Raw genomic sequence first — 26382 nt, 5'->3', positions numbered from 1 at the left:
ATAACCTATATGGGAAAGGAATCTAAAAAACGGTGGATATACGCATATGTATAACTGATTCACATTGCTGTACACCTGAAACTAACACAACTTGTAAATCAACTCTACTCCAATAAAATTTCTTCAAAAATCCAAAAGTATCAGTATATTTGATTTTAAACATAAACAGTATTGACAGTGTGCAATAATAATTACACATTCAGACTTAGGAAATTCCAAGAGTTTGGGGAGCTGTGAGTCAGGAACTGTGAACAAAGACTAAATATATATGAGACGTATATTTTGGTCTTCTGAATAATCAAATATATACTTTTCTTATAAGTCACAATATCACAGTCTTATAAACCTTTAATGGGCTTTGCTTTTCTCTGAGATGGGAGCCAATGGAGGGTTTTCAGTGAGAGGTGATGTGATTTGACTCGGGCTACTGCAGAAGATTCCTTCTGGCTGCTAAATTGAGGACAGTCTGGAAGATGGCAAAGATGGAGGCGGGGCAAGCAAAGAGGCTATTACAGGGGTCGAGGGATTTATGTTACACAGAAATTATTTGTTCTGTGCAAGTTCGAAGTAACGCACCCATGAAATCATCTGAGGTTGGAAGCCATTTTTGGAGATTTCTATACAGCAAAAGAAGGCATGAAAATAAAAGATAAACACCAATGTGGGAACTTTTGACATCAGAGGGTTGAAAACTCCACCCTCAGATCCTGTGAAGCGCCTGAATTTTTGAAACTAGAGGCCTGTAGCTTAGTTACACCTGCGCAGAATGGCTCTGTCTTCGCTGCAAACCTCGGATGTCTCAGCGTTTTGGCTTGCTGTGTTTCTGACAAAGGGAACCTGGCTCAGATAAATCGCCCAGCGAAGAAAAATCCAAGACACCAGTCAGATTTTTACAACAGTTGTCTATGCTGAGTGGCTGACAGGGTCTTGGTGCTTCCGCTGGGTGGCAGGTCTGAACCTCTGAGATGGGAGAGCTGAGTTCAGGACACTGGTCCACCAGAGACCTCCTGGCCACACGTAATATCAATTGGCAAGAGATCTCCCAGAGATCACTGCCTCAACGCTAAGACCCAGCTCCACTCAATGACCAGCAAGCTCCAGTGCTGGACACCCCATGCCAAACAACTAGCAAGACAGGAGCACAACCCCACCCATTAGCAGAGAGGCTGCCTAAAATCATAATAAGTTCACAGACATCCAAAAACACACCACTGGACGTAGTCCTGCCCACCAGAAAGACAAGATTCAACCTCATCCACCCGAAACACAGGCACCAGTCCCCTCCACCAGGAAGGGAACACAAGCCACTGAAACAACCTTACCCACTGGGGGCAGACACCAAAAACAATGGGAACTACCAACCTGTGCCTAAAAAAAGGAAAGCCCAAAACGTACTAAGTTACACAAAATGGGAAGACAGAGAAATATGCAGCAGATGAAGGAGCAAGGTAAAAACCCACCAGAGCAAACAAATGAAGAGGAAATAGGTAGCCTACCGGAAAAAGAATTCAGAGTAATGATGTCCACATGTCGTGGAGCAACTAAGCCCATGTGCCAAAGCTACCGAGCCTGCGCTCTAGAGCCCGCGGACCACAACTACTGAGCCCACGTGCCATAACTACTGAAGCCCGTGCACCTAGAGCCTGTGCTCTGCAACAAGAGAAGCCACTGAATAGAGAAGCCCGTGCACAGCAACGAAAACCCAATGCAGCCAAAAATTAATTAATTAATTAACTAATTAATTAAAGTAAATAAAAATTTAAAAATAAAAGAACACTTTTGGAATCTGAATTTCTTTTGGAAGTTTTTACATAACAATAAACATTTTCAGGACTTTATCCATTATCATTCTAAGTAACTTGTTAAACATATTTACCCTGTAAAAGGGTTTCCAAAGAGATGACTGTAACTTTAAATGATGCTCGGTGACATGTGTTCTTTAATAAGCATACAAAACAGAATTATTGTGTGAACCTATGTAAGAAGCAGGAGTCTGCCTATAGAAGTTGTGAATCTAAATTAAGTTGAACCCATTAAGAGTTTGGTGATGAGTGAGTGAAGAATTTGCTTTTGAAATTTGTCATGGGACCCTAGTATGGTATTTGGATCTCTTTATTTATTTATTTTTATATTCTTTTCCAAATTCTTTTCCCATTTAAGTTATTACAGAGTATTGAGCAGAGTTCCCTGTGCTATACAGTAGGTCCTTGTTGGTTATCTATTTTAAATATAGCGGTGTGTACTTGTCAATCCCAAACTCCCAATCTGTCCTTCCTCCCCACCCTTCCCCCCGGTAACCAAAGTTTGTCCTCTAAGTCTGTGAGTCTATTTCTGTTTTGTAAATAAGTTCATTTGTATCATTTTTTTTAGATTCCACATATAAGCGATATCATGTGATATTTGTCTTTCTCTGTCTGACTTACTTCACTTAGTATGATAATCTCCAGGTCCAACCATGTTGCTGCAAAAGGCATTATTTCATTCTTTTTATGGTTAAGAAATATTCCATTGCATATATGTACCGCATCTTCTTTATCCATTCATCCATCGATGGACATTTACGTTGCTTCCATGTCTTGGCTATTATAAACAGCTCTGCAATGAACATTGGGGTGCATGTATCCTTTCAAACCATGTTTTTCTCCAGCTATATGCCCAGGAGTGGGGTTGCTGGATCATAAGGTAGCTCTATTTTTAATTTCTTAAGGAATGTCCATACTGTTCTCCATAGTGGCTATACCAATTTACATTCCCACCAACAGTGCAAGAGGGTTCCCTTTTCTCCACATCCTCTCCAGCATTTATTCTTTGTAGATTTTCTGATGATGGCCATTCTGACATATGTGAGGTGGTACCTCATTGTAGTTTTGATTTGCATTTCTCTCATAATTAGTGATGTTGAGCGTCTTTCCATGTGCCTCTTGGCCATCTGTATGTCTTCTTTGGAGAAATGTCTGTTTAGATCGTCTGCCCATTTTTTGATGGGGTTGTTCGTTTTTTTTAATATTGAACTACATGAACTGTTTATAAATTTTGGAGTTTAATCCCTTGTAGGTTACATCGTTTGGATCTCTTTAATTGAGGGCCAATAAATCTGAAATCCCAAGCAAGCAGAACATTTGGAGTTAAGATCTCTTTCAGGAATAGACTCTCACAGGTAAAACATGACAAGACTAAGATAAGCTTTTATAAAATTCTGATAGGTGACCCAAAGCAAAATGTGTTCTATAAGTATGCTGATCTCTGAGATCTTCTGAACTCATTAGTCCTGAAGTCAAATGGCAAAACAAACTTATTAGGTTAAGCTTGTTCTTTGTTCTATGAACTTCATTTTATAAGATCATAAAAATATGATAAGAAAATACAGAAAGAAAGTCAGCAAGTACTATGGCAGGATTTTATAATGGATAAAATGTGATCAAATGATCAAAGTATTCCTTAAAAGCATTCATCATTTCTAGAAATCAAAGTAAATAGAGATCTGAGAATCTAATGAAAATAATTTAGATTTCAGATTCAACACAAAATGTATTTCATTACTGTGACCAGGGAAGCCCCCAAGGGAATGGTTCAAGCAGCCTCAGGGAAACTCCAAGATCTTGAACCATAATGGGAAGGGTATCTTGGCTGGTTCTTGTGGAACCTACAGATATTGCCTATTGTCTCCCCAACAGACCAACTAACACATGTTGACTAAGCAAAGCTAAGTGAAATAGAAGTATGGCTATAATGGAGAATACCTCTTTGACAAGGTGTTCTTAGATGAGTAGATAATGAGATGATATTTATAGCTATTGAAATCTGGGCTCAAGTGGTTAAGGTGGGCCTTTCAAGGCCAGTAACAGATTAGAAGAGATGAAGTTCATGACATAAGCATTTAGGATGGAGGAACAGTGAGTAGAGAGCCTTGAAATGAGTCTTCATAAATAAACTGCTGTTTAATAAACAGCTCTCTGCCCAGGTGAGCAATCTATTGTCTGAGAGGAGAGTTGTTTGCTCACACAAATTGGTTTGCAGGAATTTCCCGAAGCAAACAATGATGTTATTTATGGATTTACAGCCTTACCTTCCTGAAAAATAATTTTCTGAAATAAATTTTTAAATCATATTGACACGGATGGCCTCAGGTTTCATTTCTGACAGTTAAGCTACGTAAATACAGATAGTCTAAAGTTTCTGTGTACGGTTGATTAATAATATCCAGCAAAGATCATACTACCTTTATTTGCGATGAGCTTCAGCTGAAAGTCGAAAAAAAACTTTAATTTCTGATCTTTAATGAAATCATTGCAGCTGAGACAATTTTCTTAAGCTGGATGTGTGTGTGTGTGCATACTCTGTCAGCATATTCCAAGATATCGTCTCTAAAATTTCAATTTAAAATGAATGGAAGAAGTATTAAATTGTTTAAATCCTTCATTACTCAAGTCCTATATTACTTCAATTGATTGTCCTGTATTTTTATGGCAAAGTTTTTGACATGTTGTCATGAATTTAAATGAAAAAGCTGTTCAGCAAGAAAGCAGGAGTATTTATTTTCAAAAAGGATTCACCACCATATGTCATTTACAGAAAAGAATCAATTCTTCAGGGCATAAAAGTATAAATTTCGTTTGTTGGTGTGGAAGTAAGCAAAATGAACATTATTACATATTCTTCACAGGGTTCTCCAAAGCTTCAGGTAAAGCTGCTTAGATGGAGAAAAATAAAAACAAATTGCTAGAGGTTCTTAGTTACAAATCGGAAAATAAAAAAAGAAAGTGTTGCTTGAATTTTGTACTTCTCTCCAGGGAATTAAAAGCAATACATAATTTTTTTTTTTTTTTACAAATATTGATATAGTTCCATGTTGATTCCATATGTGAGCAATTTGCCTTCTGTTACGCTCACCATTGCATGTTTTTTTTTTTTAATTTTTATTTATTTATTTATTTATGGCTGTGTTGGGTCTTCGTTTCTGTGCGAGGGCTTTCTCCAGTTGTGGCGAGCGGGGGCCACCCTTCATCGCGGTGCGAGGGCCTCTCACTATCGCGGCCTCTCTTGTTGCGGAGCACAGGCTCCAGACGCGCAGGCTCAGTAGTTGTGGCTCACGGGCCTAGTTGCTCCGCGGCATGTGGGATCTTCCCAGACCAGGGCTCGAACCCGTGTCCCCTGCATTGGCAGGCAGATTCTCAACCACTGCACCACCAGGGAAACCCATTGCATGTTTTTAATTCAGACTGGAGTGCACTTGTCTGCCAGAAATTTTGATTTCTTCATTTGAAGTGAGGTAATAACACATTCTAAAGTAAATATATTTCTCAGAATTACAAAAATGTTGTGCTTTTGACTAATATATGATTGAATAAGATCATATTTGATTGAACCTAAGGAATAATATTTCATATCCAAAGAAAATTAAATAGCAATGGTGTACACACACTCATATCTGACATTTTATATAATATAATATTAAAATATTGTATATAAATATTATATCAATATAATATAATGAAGAAAGTTTAAAAAGTCTCCTGAATAGTAAATTTAGACTTGAATATATGGAAAGAGATATCATATTCTCGGAAAAGACTCAAAATCATAAATGTATTGGTTCCCCTTAAGTAAAATTTTACCTTTTATGTTATTACAAAATAGTGTTTTCTGGGGCTTATTTTTCTGGAGTTTAGATAAGTTGACTGAAATGGACTTAGAGGAATAAATAAACAGAAGTCTGAGACAAGGTATTCTCAGGACAATGCTCTCTCTGAAGGCTCTGAGGGAAATCATTTCCATGTCTTGTTCTCTTGGTTGGTGTTGCCAGCAAGCCTTGGTGATCCCTGGTTGGTAAATGCATCCCTCTACTCTCTCTGTTTCTATTTTCACATGGCCATCTCCTTGTTTGTCTGCATCTTCATGTGGCTTTCTCCTCTGTATATCTGTGTCTCTTCTCCTTTTGTAAAAACAACAGTCATATTGTATTAGGTCCCATCCTATGATATCATCTTATCCTGATTAGATCTGCAAAGACTCTATTTCCAAAAACTGTCAAATTCATGACAACTGAATGTTAGGACTTCAGTGTATGAATTTTGGGGTGACACAATTCAAACCATACCACCATCTTACTGTTTCACTCACTAATGAATTGATAAATCTTTGACACATAAACTTACTTACATTTGAGTGAGAGTATCTTAAAATTATACTTTATTGTGTAGCTTGTTCCACCCAGATGACCAAATGGAATCACCAGCCTGAACCAATTAAGGTATGTTGTTCAAGAGTGGATTTCATTGACCACTGACATCTAAGCACAAGAATACCTTTAATTTTTTCCCTAGAAAAAAAGAAATAGAATATACCGTTACTGCGTTCCTATTTCTCTTTTCCTTGACTTCATGTCTTGTTGTTTCTGTTATTTCTGGTTATTGGTCAAAATTAGTCAAGTCCTACTTCTGATGGTGCATGCCAAATGAACTATTCCCCACTGGTCTATCACTGGATAGCACCTCCATTACAATGCTGAATAGAAATAATGAGAAGTAGAATAATAGAGTAGTGAGAAATAATTTTTGCCTTATCCTTGATCTTAAGGAGTATTTAACATATCATGGTCTACAATGTTAATTGTAAGTTTTTACAGATGCCTTTTACCAGATTAAGTTATTTTCTATTCCTACTTTGCTGAGAATTCTTATAAAGATGAATTTAGTCAAATACTTTTCCTCCTATAGGTACATGATCATATTAATTTTTGTTCTTTTATTTTATTAATTTGGTGAATGACATTTATTTAGTTTCACATGGTGAGTTTACTTTTTGCTTAATGTAATCTTTTTATTACTTTTAATGGTGGTCATATTTCCAAGGGGACTAGAATTTTATCAGCCAGAGAATGGACTACCTGGTCTATGGCCTATTTCCACTCAACTGGTCACTGTGGGATCTGATTCAATATCTGTGTTCATCCATAACTAAAATCCAGACACACTGTCCTGCACATCATAGCTAAATAGGTCACTAGAAAAGCATGAGCAACTTAGGATTCTGCTATTGAAAGTTTTGCATTTTGTTTCAATTCTTGCCTGCCAGTTTCTCTTCTTTATTATAAATTCCCTAATTTATATATTTCATATTTTATCATTAATATGTCAGTAATAATTAAACAATTCATCACAGCATCCTCTCAGGCTTTAATCTATACATTGAAGCATGCTTAATACAATATTGCTATAAGCTCTGCTTCACACATTATCAATTCTGCTTCCTTTTCACTTTCTTTTCTCTAAAATATATCCCAGTGTATCTTCAACTAACCTTTGATTTTTCAGCAGTGTACATCATAGAGTTTAAGAATAATCTTTTCCTTGTTAAATTTTGATTTCCACCTCTTAAAGGAAAATTAGATGGATTGCATTTACTGTTAGATATGACAGAGCTTTTCTGGTTTTTGGCTTCCAAGCAATATCTTAATATATTCTTTTGTGTTTACAACAGCTGCTTTTTTTTTTTGTAACTATTTTCAAAATAAAATAGAGCTGCAATATTTTGCTTTCTTTTAAGCATTTCAATAGATAATTTTTCATTCACAGTGCAAATAAGTAAAAATAATAAATGTACAAAGCAAGGAATTTAGCATTTAAAAAATTTCATAGATCTGATCTTATTAAAATGTAGATTTAGTACAGCTGGAATAGGGCCCAATATTCTTAATTTCTACTGGATTAAATTAACAATGAAGAGGAGAAAAGAAGTTTTTGGTTACTTTAGTAAGCACAGGCAAATTCCATATTATTTAAAATATCACTCTAGTAAAAATAAAAATTAATATATTGTATAAAGACCACTTCTTTAGGTTTAGATTGATCTATTATTAGAATAAAAATGGAATCTTTTTACTTTCTGTAACTGTATTCCAAACAGCTAGAAATTTTTGAGTAGCAATTGTTCACCGTTTAATAACATTTTCCCAAGATATCTAATGCACCTAAGGACGAAATAGCTGCCTTCCAGTGATTTCCAATTTATCCAATTTTCTGGCCACTTGTCTCCCCGCAGAATGACAGATAACTCTTTCAGTCTCTCCACTTTCTGAACACTTAAGCCAATTGTTTTCAATCTTTTTCCTCAGCAACTCTATCTCTTAAAACACTTTAGGGTGGCTCTGGAAGGGTTTTCTCTTTAGTTAAATGGTGATACACCTCTCCCATCATCCAAAGTGTCAAAGGAGAAATAGTGATATTTTCTTTACATTAGGGCAAGTTCCATTGTTTCCTTCATCTTGCAGTCTTATCAAAAACACCAGTATAGATCCGATCATTTAGTTTAGAGTTTCAGAGAATTTGAGGGTACAGAACTTCCATGTCTATTTGGCAAATGGTTATGACATTTCTGAAATACCCAAATTTGGTGGTCTCCTTAAAATATCAAAATAGAAAGTTGAATACTACACAAATAAGAGTTTACTTAAGAGGAGATCTGCCCAGCAATTGGGTCAACTAATACAAAATCCTAAATAGTTCAAAAAGCTGCTTAGAGCAGGAGTTATGAAGTGGATATGTCCCTCATAGAGCATCAACCAACACTTGCCAAGTATGAATCTGGTAGACTCAATAATGACTCAAAATGCTGTTATCTGGAGATGCAACTTCTTTTCTTGCTGTTAAGTGGAAGTGTGCAAGTGATTCAATTCTCCTATGCAAATTTACAGAAGTCCTATATATAGATTTACATCAAAGTTACATGATGTCAAAGTCAAATGCTAGTCATCATCTTTGTGCACAAGGATAGGTTCTCAGAAACATTTTTGGTGAGATCAGTAATTTATTTAACTTACTGGATGGATAGAATCATCAAATTATCAATCTACATGTCTTTCTAATATTTTATGAAGTAGATAAACAAACCATTTGAATAACGATTTGTATTTAAAAACTAATATATTTTGGTCAAGTGTCTTTAAGTTCACTAACGAAAACACAACATTCACTTTTTGACTCTTGAGACCCACTATCTTATCTGATAAATTATTTTTTAATTAAAAATATCCATGGGATATGTTTTAACAAATATTAACTCATATTTAAGAAATATTAACTCATATCAAAGTTACTAAGGATCATCTGAAGACACAAGTTGACTCTGCTTTTGGATACTACAGAATGCCCATTAGAATTCTCTTCAAATTATTCATACATTTTTTGCGTTCTTTTATATTTTCCATGAAAATATATACATTTATATATACATATTTATAACATAGAGGTCCTTAACATTATAGGATTAGCAAAATTATATATAAATAAGTTCTTACTGAACATAATATAAACTTCTTTCTTTAATTTTAGTTTTCTATACCTTCTGAATGTAAAATCAGGGGACAGGGTCCTCATTTACGGTTCACTTTTGGCTTCCAATATCTAGTCAGTATCTTGTAAAGAGTTGGCACTCAAAAATTATATCATCGAATTATGAAATGAATGAGTTCATTTCATGATCTGAATCACATTAAATGTTTGGTACATTTGAAAAATTAATGGTAACTGTGTAAAATGATGAAAACGAACGTGATAGAGGGCTATTCCCCCTTTTCTTCTACTTGTGCATCATTTCTTTCTTTTTGCTACCTACCTGCCTCATCTCATGGACTTTAGTCACCCCATCATCTGCAAAGTTTGCCAAAACAATTTTCGGAAAATGGAGTTCTGATGAATAATGGAATTCTGAGCAAGTGACAAAGAAGCACAAAACAAAACAAACAAATGCCAACCTTAACTTTCAGTTAACGTTAAACATTTCTGCCGGCCCGCGGCGGCGGCGGCGGCGGCGGCGGCGGCGGCGAAGGGGCTTTTTACCCGTAGTTACCCAGCTGCGGCTGCCGCGGCGGGATGGTGTAGCCGGGTCTCCGGCAAGGCGGCGGGGCTCGGGCCGGGGCAAGGCGGCCTGGAGGGCCGACGCCGCCTGACGGGCTCGGGTACAGGGGCAGCACGCTGAGGGGGCGTCGCCGCCGCCGGCCCCCGGCGCCGCCGCGGGAGGCCGCGCCCGCCATGGCGGCCCGGGCGGTACTGGACGAGTTCACGGCGCCCGCCGAGAAGGCGGCGCTGCTGGAACGGAGCCGCGGCCGCATCGAGGGCCTGTTCGGTGTGAGCCTGGCCGTGCTCGGCGCGCTCGGGGCTGAGGAACCGCTCCCTGCGCGCATCTGGCTGCAGCTCCGCGGGGCGCAGGAGGCGGTGCACAGCGCCAAGGAATATATTACAGGAATCTGTGAACCCGAACTAGAAGAAAGAGAATGTTACCCCAAGGCCATGCACTGCATTTTTGTTGGGGCACAGAGCCGGTTTCTGAAGAGCTTGATTCAGGACACCTGTGCCGATCTCTGCATTCTCGACATTGGTCTTCTTGGCATCAGAGGAAGTGCCGAAGCTGTGGCCATGGCTAGGAGTCACATTCAGCAGTTTGTAAAGCTCTTCGAGAATAATGAGAACCTACCCAACAGCCAAAAAGAATCAGAGGTAAGAAGGGAATTTAAACAATTTGTTGAAGCTCGTGCAGACAGTTACACGATGGACTTGTTGATTTTACCCACTTCCTTGAAAAAAGAACTTTTGGCACTCACCCAAGGTGAGGAGAATCTATTTGAAACAGGAGATGATGATGTAATTGAAATTAGAGATTCTAAACAAACAGAGTTTACACAGAATGCTGCCACAGGGCTGAATATTTCCAGAGATGAAATTGTTTTGCAGGAAGAGGCAAGAAATAAAGCTGGGACTCCTGTTTCTGAGCTTACAAAACAAATGGACACAGTCTTTTCTAGTTCACAAGATGTACTTTTTGTTCCAATAAATGGTGTAACGCCAGATGAAGAGGCGCTTTCCAAAGACAGAGTTTGTCACAAGAGGAGGTTTTCTGATTCTGAAGAAAGGCGTACCAAGAAACAGTTTTCTTTGGAAAATGTTCAAGAGGGAGAGCTTTTACATGATGGTAAGACATTAGCTGGAAGTGTAATCATTGACCTATCTGATTCTTCTACTGATGCCGAAAATTTAAGTCCAGATGTAAAAGACACTACTGAGGAAATGGAATACAACATCCTTGTAAACTTTTTTAAAACCATGGGCTATTCCCAAGAAATTGTAGAAAAGGTCATTAGGGAGTATGGGCCATCTACTGAACCATTATTACTCTTGGAGGAAATTGAAAAGGAAAATAAAAGATTCCAAGAAGACAGAGAATTTCCACCTGGTACTGTGTATCCAGAGACCAACAGAACCAAAAATAAAGGTGTTTGTAGCAGCATAAATGAGCTTACAGCAGATTCCACTCCAAAGAAAACACAGACTCACACACAGCAAAATATGGTAGAAAATTTTTCTCAGTTACCATTCAAAGTAGAATCGAAACCATGTACCTCAAATTGCAAAATTAATACTTTCAGAACAGTGCCAATAGAACAGAAACAAGAAATCTGGAGTTCAAATCAGAACTACATTTGTAATATAGCCCTTGAAACTGATGGCCTTTTACCCTCTCTAGCCCCTTCAAGTCCCAAAGAAATTGTCAATTTTGTTTCAAGAGGAGCTTCAAGTCACCAGCCCAGAATTCCAGTTTTTCCTGAAAATGGTGTGCAGCAGCAAGCAGAACCCTTGCTTCCAAATAATATGAAGTCTGCCTGTGAAAACCGCTCGAGGTGTTGTACCTCTCCTCAGTCTAAACCAAATTGTCCACCCCTTTCTCCACCAGTGCCGCTGCCCCAGCTGTTACCTTCAGTTACCGATGCAAGGTTGGCAGGACCTTCTGAGCATATCGATTCCTCAGTTACTGGGGTTCAAAGATTTCGCGATACTCTGAAAGTACCCTACAAGCTGGAATTAAAAAATGAACCAGGGAGAACGGATTTGAAGCACATTGTTATAGATGGGAGCAATGTTGCAATTACGTAAGTCCATTCTCTTCAAATTACAGTTTTCAATAGGCCTCTTAGCCATGTCTCAGAATTGCATGTGTTTGTAGGAACTATCCTGTGCGTCTGTGTAGTTGACTTATAGCCTTGCCTGACAAAAAGAAAGAAGAAAACAGCTGATTGGGAAAGTTTTGTCATTCCATCCTCTGGCATCGTATAAACTTTCTTCACTCTGCTGAACCTGTATTTCTGAGAGCAAGGAATGATAGAAAACTTGCCTTTTCACATTGCATTTCCCAGTAATAAGCAGTAAAGAGACTTTTAAATCCTTAGGTTCTTAATGCCATGAACACCATTAGGTTTTGAATACGAGGATGAAGCTTAAGACAAAAAAGATTTTTTTCTTTTTATGTATAGCATACCAGGTCTTTAGCCATGTATGTGCAGGGATAATAGGTGTGATGTACTTCTGTTATACTTTTGTTGATAGAGTGATAGCAATTTCCTTTCTAAGGAAATTCTTCAGTTTGAGCTTCTTTATGGGCCTCTGCTCCTACTAAAAGTTTGTATATTTGTTTTTAGTAAAAGGAGTTAAATGATCGTTTCTATTTAGCCTGTCTTGGAACCCTCTTAGGATTCTGATTTTATACTTCCAGTGTGGGATTGGATTTGTTCTCTAAGGGGCGGTTTGATATAGTGACTAAGGAGAGTTTGGGGGTCAGAGAGTCTCCACCTCACTGTGGGCCAGCTGTTTGACATCAGGAGGGTTTCGGCCTCCTGAGTTTCACTTGCTACAGCCTTTTGCCCTGTCCTAAAGGACATCTTTATCGCGCCATTTCACCAACTGCTAGGTGGTCTCCCTCCGGTTTTCAAAACCAGTCACTCCACTGATTTTGAAGAAGTCTTCAAGGTTTAGCATTTAAGTAGCTGCAGTTCAAGAAAAGGGGCACCTGGACACGGAATGAAGTCATTGAAATACAGTTGGCCCTTTAACGATGGACATGGAATGAAGTAGTTGAAATACAATTGGCCCTTTAATGATGTGGAGTTAGGGGGCACCGGCCCTCTGCCCAGGCAAAGTAACTTTACCATTCAGCCCTCCATAAAGCTGTTCTGCGTCCTCGGATCATACAGTACTGTAGTATTTACTACTGGAAAAAATAATCCACGTTTAAGTGGACCTTGAAGTTCAAACCTTGTGTTGTTCAAGAGTCAGCTGTACTTTTCTGAATTGCTGAATGTTTATGTGACCTCTTTCCTAGGAGTTCTAAAAGATCAGTTAATCCCCTGATTTTTCAGGAATACTTGATAAAATTGAAAAATAAAGTGAATTTTATTATTAAAAAAAAAAAAAAAATTTCTGCCAAGCCAAAACCTCCCTTGCTCTACTTTCCCTTGTCCTATAAAAAGCCTGATCCTACTTCAATGCCGGAATCATCTGGTCTTCCAGTAGCCCCGATGCTCACCAGCTGAATAAAGCCTTTAACAAATTTTATTCTGTCATGAAAATCATTTTGTTTTGACAAATAAGGTATTCATTATAGACTTTCATTTATCTTTTCTCTCTAGAGTCATATTTTCTTCTTTTTATTCATTTCTGCTGTTTCATTCTGATTTTAGAAAAAACTTTTATTCTTCCTTGGCTTCCTTTGAATTTTTTACTGAATATTTTTTAGATTTTATCTTGCAAATTATAAATATTATACTTTTTCTTTTCTTAGGCAGTTTTAATATTTTAACAAGCATTCTAACTTGAAATATAAAGTTTATCAACACCCCTAAAAATACAAAGATTTAGACCTTTGTAGCTGCAATCACTTTTAAAAATTGGCATTACTAATTTATTATTTATATTTATGTTGTTTTGCTTAATCCCACAATTAGATATTTGTGTTTGTGTTTTTGTTATTATTGTCAAATAAAATTATTGCTTGTATTATGTATTTTCTCATGATATATTTTCTAATATTTGAAATTTCTATCCAGTTAATTATCTTTCATCCTTTATCTATTTTTTTTGTGAGTTGTACAATAAAAAACTGAAATTAGTTATATTTATTGATAACAGTAGAGTCTATTGTGAAACGATAATTGTGAGTTACTGAAATAGGGGGGAAATTGAGACCATTGCAGTACACAAAGTCTGGAAACTTAGATGCCAATATGCTGGAGAAATCGTCTAAATGAGTTATAAAAATCACCAAGAATTACAACTGGGGTAGCACTGAAAAAGGTGACTATAATCTAGTTTCTAAGACATTCAAGGAACAATAACAGGGTTTGGCAGATGACTATTACAAGGAAAGGTAGCAGTCAGTATGACAAGATGTACTGTCATAACATTCTTTTTTTTTTTTAATTTTTATTTATTTATTTATTTTATTTTTTGGCTGTGTTGGGTCTTCGTTTCTGCGCGAGGGCTTTCTCTAGTTGCGGCGAGCGGGGGCCACTCTTCATCACAGTCCGCGGGCCTCTCACTGTCACGACCTCTCTTGTTGCGGAGCACAGGCTCCAGACGTGCAGGCTCAGTAGTTGTGGCTCACGGGCCCAGTTGCTCCGCGGCATGTGGGATCTTCCCAGACCGGGGCTCGAACCCGTTTCCCCTGCATTGGCAGGCAGATTCTCAACCACTGCGCCACCATGGAAGCCCCCATAACATTCTTTTTTATTTTATTTAAACATCTTTATTGGAGTATAATTGCTTTACAATGGTGTGTTAGTTTCTGCTTTATAACAAAGTGAATCAGTTATACATATACATATGTTCCCATATCTCTTCCCTCTTGCATCTCCCTCCCTCCCACCCTCTTATCCCACCCCTCTAGGTGGTCACAAAGCACCAAGCTGATCTCCCTGTGCTATGTAGTTGCTTCCCACTACTTATCTATTTTACATTTGGTAGTGTATAAATGTCAATTCTACTCTATCACTTCATCCCAGCTTACCCTTCCCTGTCCCTGTGTCCTCAAGTCCATTCTCTACGTATGCGTCTTTATTCCTGTCCTGCCCCTAGGTTCACCAGAAACTTTTTTTTTTTAGATTCCACATTTATGTGTTAGCATATGGTATTTGTTTTCTCTTTCTGACTTACTTCACCCTGTATGACAGACTCTAGGTCCATCTACCTCACTACAAATAACTAAATTGTGTTTCTTTTTATGGCTGAATTTTATTCCATTGTATATATGTGCCACATCTTCTTTATGCATTCATCTGCTGATGGACACTTAGGTTGCTTCCATGTCCTGGTTATTGTAAATAGTGCTGCAATGAACAATATGGTACATGACACATTTTGAATTATGGTTTTCTCAGGGTATATGCCCAGGAGTGGAATTGCTGTGTCATATGGTAGTTCTATTTTTAGTTTTTTAAGGAACCTCCATACTGTTCTCCATAGTGGCTGTATCAATTTACATTCCCATCAACAGTGCAAGAGGGTTCCCTTTTCTCTACACCCTCTGTAGCATTTATTATTTGTACATTTTTTGATGATGGCCATTCTGACTGGTGTGGGGTGATACGTCATTGTAGTTTTGATTTGCACTTCTCTAATGATTAGTGATGTTGAGCATCTTTTCATGTGTTTGTTGGCAATCTGTATATCTTCTATGGAGAAATGTCTGTTTAGATCTTCTGCCCATTTTTGGATTGGGTTGTTTGTTTTTGGATTTTGAGCTGCATGAGCTGCTTATAAATTTTGGAGATTAATCCTTTGTTAGTTGCTTCATTTGCAAATATTTTCTCACATTCTGAGGGTTGTCTTTTCATCTTGTTTATGGTTTCCTTGGCTGTGCAAAAGCTTTTAAGTTTCATTAGGTCCCATCTGTTTATTTTTGTTTTTATTTCCATTTCTCTAAGAGGCGGGCCAAAAAGGATCTTACTGTGATTTATGTCAAAGAATGTTCTTCCTATGTTTTCCTCTAAGAGTTTGATAGTGTCTGGCCTACATTTAGGTCTTTAATCCATTTTTAGTTTATTTTTGTGTATGGTGTTAGGAAGTGGTCTAATTTCATTCTTTTACATGTAGCTGTCCAGTTTTCCCAGCACCACTTATTGAAGAGACTGTCTTTTCTCCAGTGTATATTCTTGCCTCCTTTATCAAAGATAAGGTGACCATATGTGCATGGGTTTATCTCTGGGTTTTCTATCCTGTTCCATTGATCTATATGTCTGTTTTTGTGCCAGTACCATACTGTCTTGATTACTGTAGCTTTGAGGTAGAGTCTGAAGTCAGGGAGCCTGATTCCTCCAGCTCTGTTTTTCTTTCTCAAGATTGCTTTGGCATTTCGGGATCTTCTGTGTTTCCATACAAATTGTGCTCTTTTTTGTTCTAGTTCTGTGAAAAATGCCACTGGTAGTTTGATAGGGATTGCATTCAATCTGTAGGTTGCTTTGGGTAGTATAGTCATTTTCACAATGCTGATTCTTCCAATCTAAGAACATGGTATATCTCTCCATCCGTTTGTATCATCTTTAATTTCTTTCCTCAGTGTCTTATAGTTTTCTGCATACAGGTCTTTTGTCTCCTTAGGCAGGTTTATTCCTAGGTATTTTATTATTTTTTGTTGCAATGGTAAGTGAGAGTGATTCTATAATTTCTCTTTCAGATTTTTCATCATTAGTGTATAGGAATGCAAGAGATTTCTGTGCATTAATCCTGTATCCTGCTACTTTACCAAATTCATTGATTGGCTCTAGTAGTTTTCAGGTAGCATCTTTAGGATTCTCTGTAGAGTATCATGTCATCTGTAAACAGTGACAGCTTTATTTCTTCTTTTCTGATTTGGATTCCTTTTATATATTTTTCTTCTCTGATTGCTGTGGCTAAAACTTCCAAAACTATGTTGAATAATAGTGGTGAAAGTGGGCATCCTTGTCTTTTTCCTGATTTTAGAGGAAATGGTTTCAGTTTTTCACCATTGAGAACGATGTTCACTGTGGGTTTGTCATATATGGCCTTTATTATGTTGAGGTAAGTTCCCGCCATGCCTACTTTCTTGAGAGTTTTTATCATAAATTGGTGTTGAATTTTGCCAAAAGCTTTTTCTGCATCTATTGAGATGATCATATGGTTTTTATGCTTCAGTTTGTTAATATGGTGTATCACATTGATTGATTTGCTTATATTGAAGAATCCTTGCATTCCTGGGATAAACCCCACATGATCATCACGTATGATCCTTTTAATGTGCTGTTGGATTCTGTTTGCTAATATTTTGTTGAGGAATTTTGCATCTATATTCATCAGTGATATTGGTCTGTAGCTTTTCTGTGACATCTTGGTCTGGTTTTGGTATCAGGGTGATGGTGGCCTTGTAGAATGCGTTTGAGAGTGTTCCTCCCTCTGTTATTTTGTGAAGAGTTTGGGAAGGGTAGGTGTTAGCTCTTCTCTAAATGTTTGATAGAATTCTCCTGTGAAGCTATTTGGTCCTGAGCTTTTGTTTATTGAAAGATTTTTAATCACAGTTTCAATTTCACTGCTTGTAATTGGTCTGTTTATATTTTCTATTTCTTCCTGGTTCAGTCTCGGAAGGTTGTGCTTTCCTAAGATTTTGTCCATTTCTTCCAGGTTGTCCAATTTATTGGCATATAGTTGCTTGTAGTAATCCCTTATGATTCTTTGTATTTCTGCAGGGTCGATTATTACTTTTCCTTTTTCATGTCTAATTCTGTTGATTTGAGTCTTCTCCCTTTTTTTTTTTTTTTAGCATTTGCCTTATGTATTACAGTGCTCCTATGTTGGGTGCAAAAATATTTACAATTGTTATATCTCCTTCTTGGATTGATCCCTTGATCATAATGTAGTGTCCGGTTTGTCTCTTTTAATAGTCTTTATTTTAAAGTCTATTTTGTCATGGAGGCAACCTAAGTGTCCATCATTGGATGAATGGATAAAGAAGATGTGGCACATATATACAATGGAATATTACTCAGCCATAAAAAGAAACGAAATTGAGTTATTTGTAGTGAGGTGGATGGAGTTAGAGTCTGTCATACAGAGTGAAGTAAGTCAGAAAGAGAAAAACAAATACAGTATGCTAACACATATATATGGAATCTAAGGAAAAAAAAAGAAAGGTCATGAAGAACCTAGTGGTAAGACGGAAATAAAGACACAGACCTACTAGAGAATGGACTTGAGGATATGGGGAGGGGGAAGGGTAAGCTGTGACAAAGTGAGAGAGTGGCATGGACATATATGCACTACCAAACGTAAAATAGATAGCTAGTGAGAAGCAGCCGCATAGCACAGGGAGATCAGCTCGGTGCCTTGTGACCACCTAGAGGGGTGGGATAGGGAGGGTGGGAGGGAGGGAGATGCAAGAGGGAAGAGATATGGGAACATATGTATATGTATAACTGATTCACTTTGTTATAAAGCAGAATCTAACACACCATTGTAAAGCAATTATACTCCAAATAAAGATGTTAAAAAATAAAAAATAAAGTGAAAAAACATGCAGGGTCAAAAAAAAAAAAAAAAAGAAAGTATGTTTAAGGTATATTTCAGTCCTAAATTTCTAAATTTCCATAGCACTGTATTGTCTAGAAAGGCATCAATTTCTCAACTTTTCTGGGACTTTTCAAAATTCAATTATTTTGACAAGTTATAAAAAAGGTAAACTCTTTGGTTTGTAATACTGTGATGCATTCTTTACTTATTTCTAATTACCTTTATCTTAAATATTTCTTAATCATATTGGAATATCTCCTTGTTGCAGTTTGCTCAAAATTTGACATGATGGAGATATATATCTTTAGAATTATATGTCCTAAAGTGCAAAATACCTGTATTTTTATTTCAGACAACTTGACTATAATTTATACAAATGTTTTATATCTATGGACTTAATTTGCAAAATGCAGGCATAGTGTTAGACATATTTATAACCTGTATAAAAATCATGGGCAGGCATATAAACATTCCACCTTTTGCTACTTATGAAAAAAATAGCAGACTATCCAATTATTTTGTGATAGTCAATTATATATACATTACTAAAGGCTCATGACTGGTATCTCTTGTGCTCAGAGTCCGTACTAATGTAAAAGTAAGAGAATCTGATGGATAGCAAAGGCTGCAGAGAAAGAATGTTAACTTCAACACCTAAAATATATAAGTTGCTGTTCTTCTCTATAGTTTTAGAGCATTCAGCAAATCTTTACAGTCAATATATGTAAAATATCAAAGTCATCATATGTACCTTTGGGATAACACATAAATGCAAAGGTAATATTTATATTTTCTTCAGGATAGCTTGAAAATATTATCGTGAGTTTTGTTGTATATCAACTTAAGGGGTGAAATTATTATTCATTATAATGCTTGTTGTAACATAGCTAAAGGATTTTAAATACTTGCTGGAAAACCCATAGGAGAAAATGCAAATGGAACTCATGTCTTACAAGCAAGTTCTAATGGAAAAGCTCATCTGGTGAAATATAAATTTGAATCATTACAAAATTTAGGCCAATGAAAATGTTTCCCCCAAAGACAGTCCTTTCTTACTAGATTGGAGGTTTTAGTGTCCTATACCACTTCTCACAGCCTCTTTTTAGCAAACATCTAGAATTAAGTGAATTAACTATTATATCTAACTTATAAGTATAGGTGATTTTCCCGTGTAACTCCATAATTGAGATCTACATATCCTTATAAGCTATTGTGCGTTATGTCACCTTTGACTTGTGAGACCCACTTAAAATCAGAGAAAAAAAAAAGGAAGTGAAATTTTGTTTCCATTGTGACACCTCTACTTTTTTTTAACTTTTAAAAGTTCTTTTATAATATTTTATCATAGTATTTATATAGTATATAATACATCCAACAAATAGGTATTGATTACTTTTAGGTGTTGAGGATCAAAAGGCTAAAACTCTGGGCAAATACATTCTATTTGGAAATTCAGTCAGTGCGTGAATAAATACATATATAATACCAGACAAAACTAATGTGACTCTGTAGCACAGCACATAGGAATCTTTAACACCCTTGAGTAGTTGGGAAAAAATATGAATTAAGGTAGTGGCAACACTGGTATAATAATTATTGTGCCTAGAAGTTCACAGCTCTTCTTGACATGCCATTGGCAGAAAAAGCAGTTAGTTCTTTTTAAAGAAATAGTACAGTCACAGGATGTGAGGGGAAAATGAAAAAGAAAAACCATTGGCCAAGTTTGAATATCTCTTCAGCAGTTTGGTCTTTTCAAAATTGCAGTGTATTTAAAATTCATTTTAAATCTTAGCAATTATTTTGTATAATTTAGAATATTTTATTTTGTATATTCTTAATTATTGAATTATTATTGATTTGCAGTATTATATTAGTTTTGAGAGTATAACATAATGATTCAATATTTTTATACATTATGACCATGATAAGTCTAGTTACCATCCGTCACCATACAAAGTTATTACAATATTATTGACTATATTCCCTATGGTGTACATTGTAGTCCAATAGCTTTTTTATTTTATAACTTAGCCATCATTTTCACACTAATAGATTGCCAGAGTTTCCTTGATTAAAAGAATCAAGTCAAGGATAAATAATTTTTGAGATTTAAAATTACTTTAAAATGATCACATGTACTGTTATTGCTGTTTCTATTTCTCTTTTGCTTCCAATTTTTGCCTTATCATGTCTTATTTTGTCTTTCCTTTCCTTTTTAAACATTGTTTTCTGTTCTGTTTTTTTTTCTTTCTTTCTTTGTCCTGCCTTGCCTTTCATTTCTCTTCTTTTCATTCTTTTTCCGGGCACATTCTGAATCTAAATGGGCATATTTGAGGTGAATATCATATGGTCTACTGAAGACCACACATACTGAATATCTAGAGATTCTCTTTACTAACAAATATTTCAAAGAGCAAGCTGCCTATTAACCAGATGTCATTATTATGTTTTTAAAATATATTCTAGTTATTCTCAGTTTTGTGTGGCTATTATATTTTAAAGCTTGCGTTAGTAATAATCTACCCTGTCCCAGGGATGATGTCATTACCTGCTCACTTACTCAAGCCAGACATTTAGAGTCCATTTTTGATTCTTCACTTTCTTGTGGGCTGATGTCTTATCCATTTGAGGTCTATTGATTTAATCTCCTACATACTATACAACATGCCTACTTTTCTCTATCTCTGTTACCATCAGCTTAATTCACAAGAGGGAGAAAATGATGATTCTAGGATTCCTGGCTTTGGTGATTGGGAATGACACCATCCTTACTGAAATGAGAAAACTTGGGGAAGGTTAGTAACTGTTGTCAGGAAAATCAACTCCAGAAATATTCTCTCTGCCTCTACCTTTCCCAACCCTTGTTCATTCTCCTTCTAGCAGATCCAACTGCAGTGGAAATTTGGCCATGTCATTTCTATTTTTCAATTATTCAATGGATCCCTATGTCACTTCAAATACAATCAAACTCTCCATCTCAGTCTACAAGGCTATGCATAATTTGATCTATTTGTATGTTTTAATTTTCTTGAATCACTAGCTCGTTATGGTGAGGCAAAACTGCTCTTAATTTTCAAATATTTCAAGCTTTATCCAATTTCAAGAATTGTGCAGATGCTCTTACTTGCACATGCTCATCAAAGTCTTTTCTCCATGTTCTCTTTACTAAGTCCTTCTCATAATTCAGGTTTCTGCTCAAATGGCACTGCCTCAGTGAAGCCTTCTCTATTCTATTCTTTCTAAGTGGGTCGTCTCTGTTTATTTTCTGTGGCCAGGTTTTTTTTTTTGGTTTTGTTTTCTGTGAACCATTTTTTTACAACTAGAAATATTGTGATTTATGTCTTTTTATTTTTTCTCTAAGTTCAATTAGATGTTGTTATTTATTTCTTCCCTCAGTTGTATCTGATGCCAGCACAGTGCCTGGTAGGAGAGAGGTATTCATTGAATATTTACTAATGAATGAATACAAAGATTTAATGAATTAGTGCTTACATTTTGATAGAGTGTGCATTGAATTACAATCTTCCCCTGATATGTACTCTTCTAAAACTTTCATTTTAAATTACAACTTGAGATTCCTGCTTTTATTATTTTTCTTGTAAAAGAGGACTTTCATAAATTACTTAATATATAATTGCATGAAGATGGGAATTTCCAGTTTTGTCTTAGAGTATTATGTATTAAAGCTATTTTATATATTAAAAGAAATATATTTCACTTACAGTGTGAATTTTTATAGTAATATAAGGAACATTTTTATGAGTTTCAGTACAGGGAAGAATAGTTAACTTGCTCTTTTTGGGAAACAAGATTTTTATCCCTTTTCAGTTTTAATGTCTTCTGCAAATAATATTTTCTCCAGATGCACAGTCTGTAGTCCATTTTGTAAGGTTTTCTTTTTCTGTCATTTTGCTCAGACTCATCTGTACACAAACATATATTTTGCTCATGTTTCAGGGGCAAGGACATTTTGTGGACATCATTATATTGATTTTTTTTTCTTTAGACCTAACCTATCAAGATGATTCTTAGTATATTTCATTTTCTAAACATCACTTTGATCTGGCTAGATTTTTCTAAGTATGCAGCATAAAAAGCGAACGCCAAATCAATTGTATTGTTAAAAGTGCTCAGGACACAGCCATTTAGATATCTAAATATTAACTTCATTGGAAATGAAGTGTCATAATTATTTTTTTGGCTATGTCACGTGGTTTGCAGGATCTTAGTTCCCTGACCAGGGATCTAACAGGTCCCAGGGCAGTGAAAGCCCCGAGTCCTAACCACTGGACTGCCAGGGAATTACCAAAGCATCATCATTGATGTTGGATTACATTTGTGGTTAAAATATTATAAACTTACAATTTTCTTTTGCAATTTATAAGTAACCTGTAGGATGATGCTTTGATTTTATGTCATAATCTGATGCTTATTCACTACACTTCTAGAATCATTAGACCTACTATGTAATTACACCATCTGTATTAAAATTAAAATAAAAGCAACTGGTTTGATAGAGCAGCATCTATAGTCAGGGCTCTTTCACTTATAAACTCCTCTAACTAAACTCTACCTTTAAGCTAAAAGAAGACTCTTTTGGAAGATACTGGAGATATCAGGGGCTCAATGTAAACTTTCTCAGAGGCAGGGCAGCTCGAGAGTCCTGGGCACTGTGATCGGGAACAGGGCTCCACTATGACCAACGCTCTCTTTTTCAGGTCTGCTTCCATATGGGTGCAACGTCATTCTCTCCTGTTGTAGATGTGTTTATTTTTTCTCCGTTAAGAGCAGGAAAACTCACCTGTAACCAAAGTGTGGGAGGCAGTGAGGGCATTCTTTTTATTCCTTAGCCTCACGACTAAAACTATAAAGAATGAATCTGACTAAACTGCCCTGGGCATGCTACAAAGATTGGCTCAGCCTGGGCCCTGTAGGAGAAGGTGGTATGGCATCAGGGGAGTCTGAGAATCATGGATCTGTGGCCATTGTTGATACTGGGAATATAATTGTTGTGAGCTAAGAAGTTACTTCAACTTGGGTCTACTAGAAGTTGCAAAGTGCCATACAGTTCAAAAGAGGAAGAAAGTTTGATCATGGAAACAATATATTATTTTTATCCAGAACTTGAGCTTAATTATCCCTTTTATATCTCTTACAATACTGAGAATTTTTTTTTTCCTTAGGTAATAACTGACTAAAGGTTCATTAACTACTTACAGCAAAGACTTCAGTGACTGGGTTCAATATAAAAAGAAATGGACATACGGACTCACTAACTGAAAGGAATGTTACTTTTCTTAATTGCTGTAACTATCATTAGACAGAGTTTTTTAGATGACTCAGCTTTTATAATAAAATTTTAGATATGATTTTATAGACTAAAACAACTTGTATTCCTATCTCATTAAATCTATTGAATAGCCTACTCATTTAGTCACTAAATTAATTATATGCAACACAGCATTAATACATTTGATTAATGTCCATTGACAAGAAAAAAAAGAAAAATTCCAGCATATATTCCCTGAAATTTCTTATAAAAGAGTTTCTTGAAAATAATGTAGAAATGTAGTGGTGAATAAATAAAAGATATCTGTATATTTTTTTAACTTGAGAAAAGCAAAACATTTCTAGCTCTCTTGTATTTATTTCTACAATATTAGTAATTATAAATGTATTTGAAATATTTGCTGTTTTTTTTTAACATCTTTATTGGAGTTTAATTGCTTTGCAATGGTGTGTTAGTTTCTGCTGTACCACAAAGTAGACATGTATCCCCATATCTCCTCCCTCTTGCATCTCCCTCCAACCCTCCCTATCCCACCCCTCTAGTTGATCACAAAGCACCGAGCTGATCTCCCAGTGCTATGCAGCTATTTCCCACTAGCTACCTATTTTACATTTGGTACTGTGTATATGTCAATGCCACTCTCTCACTTCGTCCCAGCTCACCCTTCCCCACCACCATGTCCTCAAGTCCTTTCTCTATGTCTGAGTCTTTATTCCTGTCCTGCCCCTAGGTTCTTCAGAAACTTTTTTTTTTTTAGATTCCATATATATGTGTTAGCATACCGTATTTGTTTTTCTCTTTCTGACATAATTCACTCTGTAAGACTGACTCTAGATCCATCCACTACAAATACCTCAATTTCATTTCCTTTTATGGCTAATATTCCATTGTATATATGTGCCACATCTTCTTTTTTTTTTTTTTAAACATCTTTATTGAAGTATAATTGCCTTACAATGGTGTGTTAGCTTCTGCTTTATAACAAAGTGAATCAGTTATACATATACAATATGTTCCCATTTCTCTTCCCTCTTGCATCTCCCTCCCTCCCACCCTCCCCATCCCACCCCTCTAGGTGGTCACAAAGCACCGAGCTGATCTTCCTGTGCTATGCGGCTGCTTCCCACTAGCTATCTATTTTACGTTTGGTAGTGCATATATGTCCATGCCACTCTCTCACTTTGTCACAGCTTACCCTTCCCCCTCCCCATATCCTCAAGTCCATTCTCTAGTAGGTCTGTGTCTTTATTTCCGTCTTACCACTAGGTTCTTCATGACCTTTCTTTTTTTTCCCTTAGATTCCATATATATGTGTTAGCATACTGTATTTGTTTTTCTCTTTCTGACTTACTTCACTCTGTATGACAGACTCTAACTCCATCCACCTCATTACAAATACCTCCACTTCATTTCTTTTTACGGCTGAGTAATATTCCATTGTATATATGTGCCACATCTTCTTTATCCATTCATCTGTTGATGGATACTTAGGTGGCTTCCATGTCCTGGCTATTGTAAATAGTGTTGCAATGAATATTGTCGTACATGACTCTTTTTGAATTACGGTTTTCTCAGGGTATATGTCTAGTAGTGGGATTGCTGGATCATATGGTAGTTCTATTTTTAGTTTTTAAAGGAACCTCCATACTGTTCTCTGTAGTGGCTATATCAATTTACATTCCCATCAACAGTACAAGAGGGTTCCCTTTTCTCCACACCCTCTCCAGCATTTATTGTTTGTAGATTTTTTGATGAGGGCCATACTCCGTGGCCATTCTCACACCTCTCGGTGTGGGGTGATACCTCATTGTAGTTCTGATTTGCATTTCTCTAGTGATTAGTGATGCTGAGCATCCTTTCATGTGTTTGTTGGCCATCTGTATATCTTCTTTGGAGAAATGTCTATTTAGGCCTTCTGCCCACTATTGGATTGGGTTGTTTGTTTTTTTGATATCAAGCTGCATGAGCTGCTTCTATATTTGGGAGATTAATCCTTCATCAGTTGCTTCATTTGCAAATATTTTTTCCCATTATGAGGGCTGCCTTTTCGTTTATGGTTTCCTTTGTTGTGCAAAAGCTTTTAAGTTTCATTAGGTCCCATTTATTTATTTTTGTTTTTATTTCCCTTTGTCTAGGAGGTGGGTCAAAAAGGATCTCGCTGTGATTTATGTCATAGAGTATTCTGCCTATGTTTTCCTTTAAGAGTTTTATAGTGTCTGGCCTTACATTTAGGTCTTTAATCCATTTTGAGTTTATTTTTGTGTATGGTGTTAGGGAATGTTCTAATTTCATTCTTTTATATGTAGCTGTCTAGTTTTCCCAGGACCACTTACTGAAGAGGCTGTCTTTTCTCCATTGTATATTCTTGCCTCCTTTATCAAAAATAAGGTGACCATATGTGCATGGGTTTATCTCTGGGCTGTCTGTCCTGTTACATTGATCTATATTTCTGTTTTTGTGCCAGTACCATACTGTCTTGATTAAGATTTGGAGTATAGTATGAAGTCAGGGAGCCTGATTCTTCCAGTTCCGTTTTTCTTTCTCAAGATTTATTTGGCTGTTTGGGGTCTTTTGTGTTTCCATACAAATTATGAAATTTTTTGTTCTAGTTCTGTGAAAAATGCTATTGGTAGTTTGATAGGGATTGCATTGAATCTGTAGATTGCTTTGGGTGGTAGAGTCATTTTCACAATATTGATTCATCCAATTCAAGAACATGGTATATCTCTCCATCTGTTTGTATCATCTTTA

General features: G+C 36.4%; 1 protein-coding gene and 1 long non-coding RNA gene across 31 annotated transcripts in view; one reads left to right on the top strand and one right to left on the bottom strand.

The window, feature by feature from the left end:
• LOC132362148 (uncharacterized) overlaps nucleotides 1–26382 on the bottom strand; it is a 322664-nt gene that overhangs the window by 36322 nt on the left and 259960 nt on the right. For 5 of the 29 annotated variants that reach the window (XR_009502246.1, XR_009502249.1, XR_009502257.1 and 2 more), the window contains exons 7-9: nucleotides 11746–11846; nucleotides 10278–10466; nucleotides 6160–6319 (exon numbers count right to left, since the gene is read on the bottom strand). The exons of 10 other annotated variants lie outside the window; for them this stretch is intronic. This is a non-coding gene — a long non-coding RNA (uncharacterized LOC132362148). Of the gene's footprint in view, nucleotides 1–1891; nucleotides 3095–4510; nucleotides 5283–5562; nucleotides 5933–6159; nucleotides 6320–9612; nucleotides 9705–10277; nucleotides 10467–11745; nucleotides 11847–14218; nucleotides 14488–22826; nucleotides 23143–26382 lie in introns of those variants that run through there. 14 more of the 29 variants (XR_009502261.1, XR_009502276.1, XR_009502258.1 and 11 more) reach the window with 13 other exon arrangements.
• Nucleotides 9803–26382, top strand: part of LOC132362147 (NEDD4-binding protein 1-like) — a 35109-nt gene continuing 18529 nt past the window's right edge. For both annotated transcript variants that reach the window (XM_059916154.1, XM_059916153.1), the window contains exon 1: nucleotides 9803–11920. In XM_059916154.1, coding sequence (XP_059772137.1) covers nucleotides 10029–11920 — 1892 coding nt within the window. In that variant the 5' untranslated portion in view covers nucleotides 9803–10028. The remainder of the gene's footprint in view (nucleotides 11921–26382) is intronic.

The sequence above is a fragment of the Balaenoptera ricei genome, chromosome 3 (assembly GCF_028023285.1).
Source record: "Balaenoptera ricei isolate mBalRic1 chromosome 3, mBalRic1.hap2, whole genome shotgun sequence".
Classification (NCBI taxonomy): domain Eukaryota; kingdom Metazoa; phylum Chordata; class Mammalia; order Artiodactyla; family Balaenopteridae; genus Balaenoptera; species Balaenoptera ricei.
Note: the sequence above shows the minus strand (reverse complement) of the source record. Positions and strands in the feature narration are given on the sequence as shown.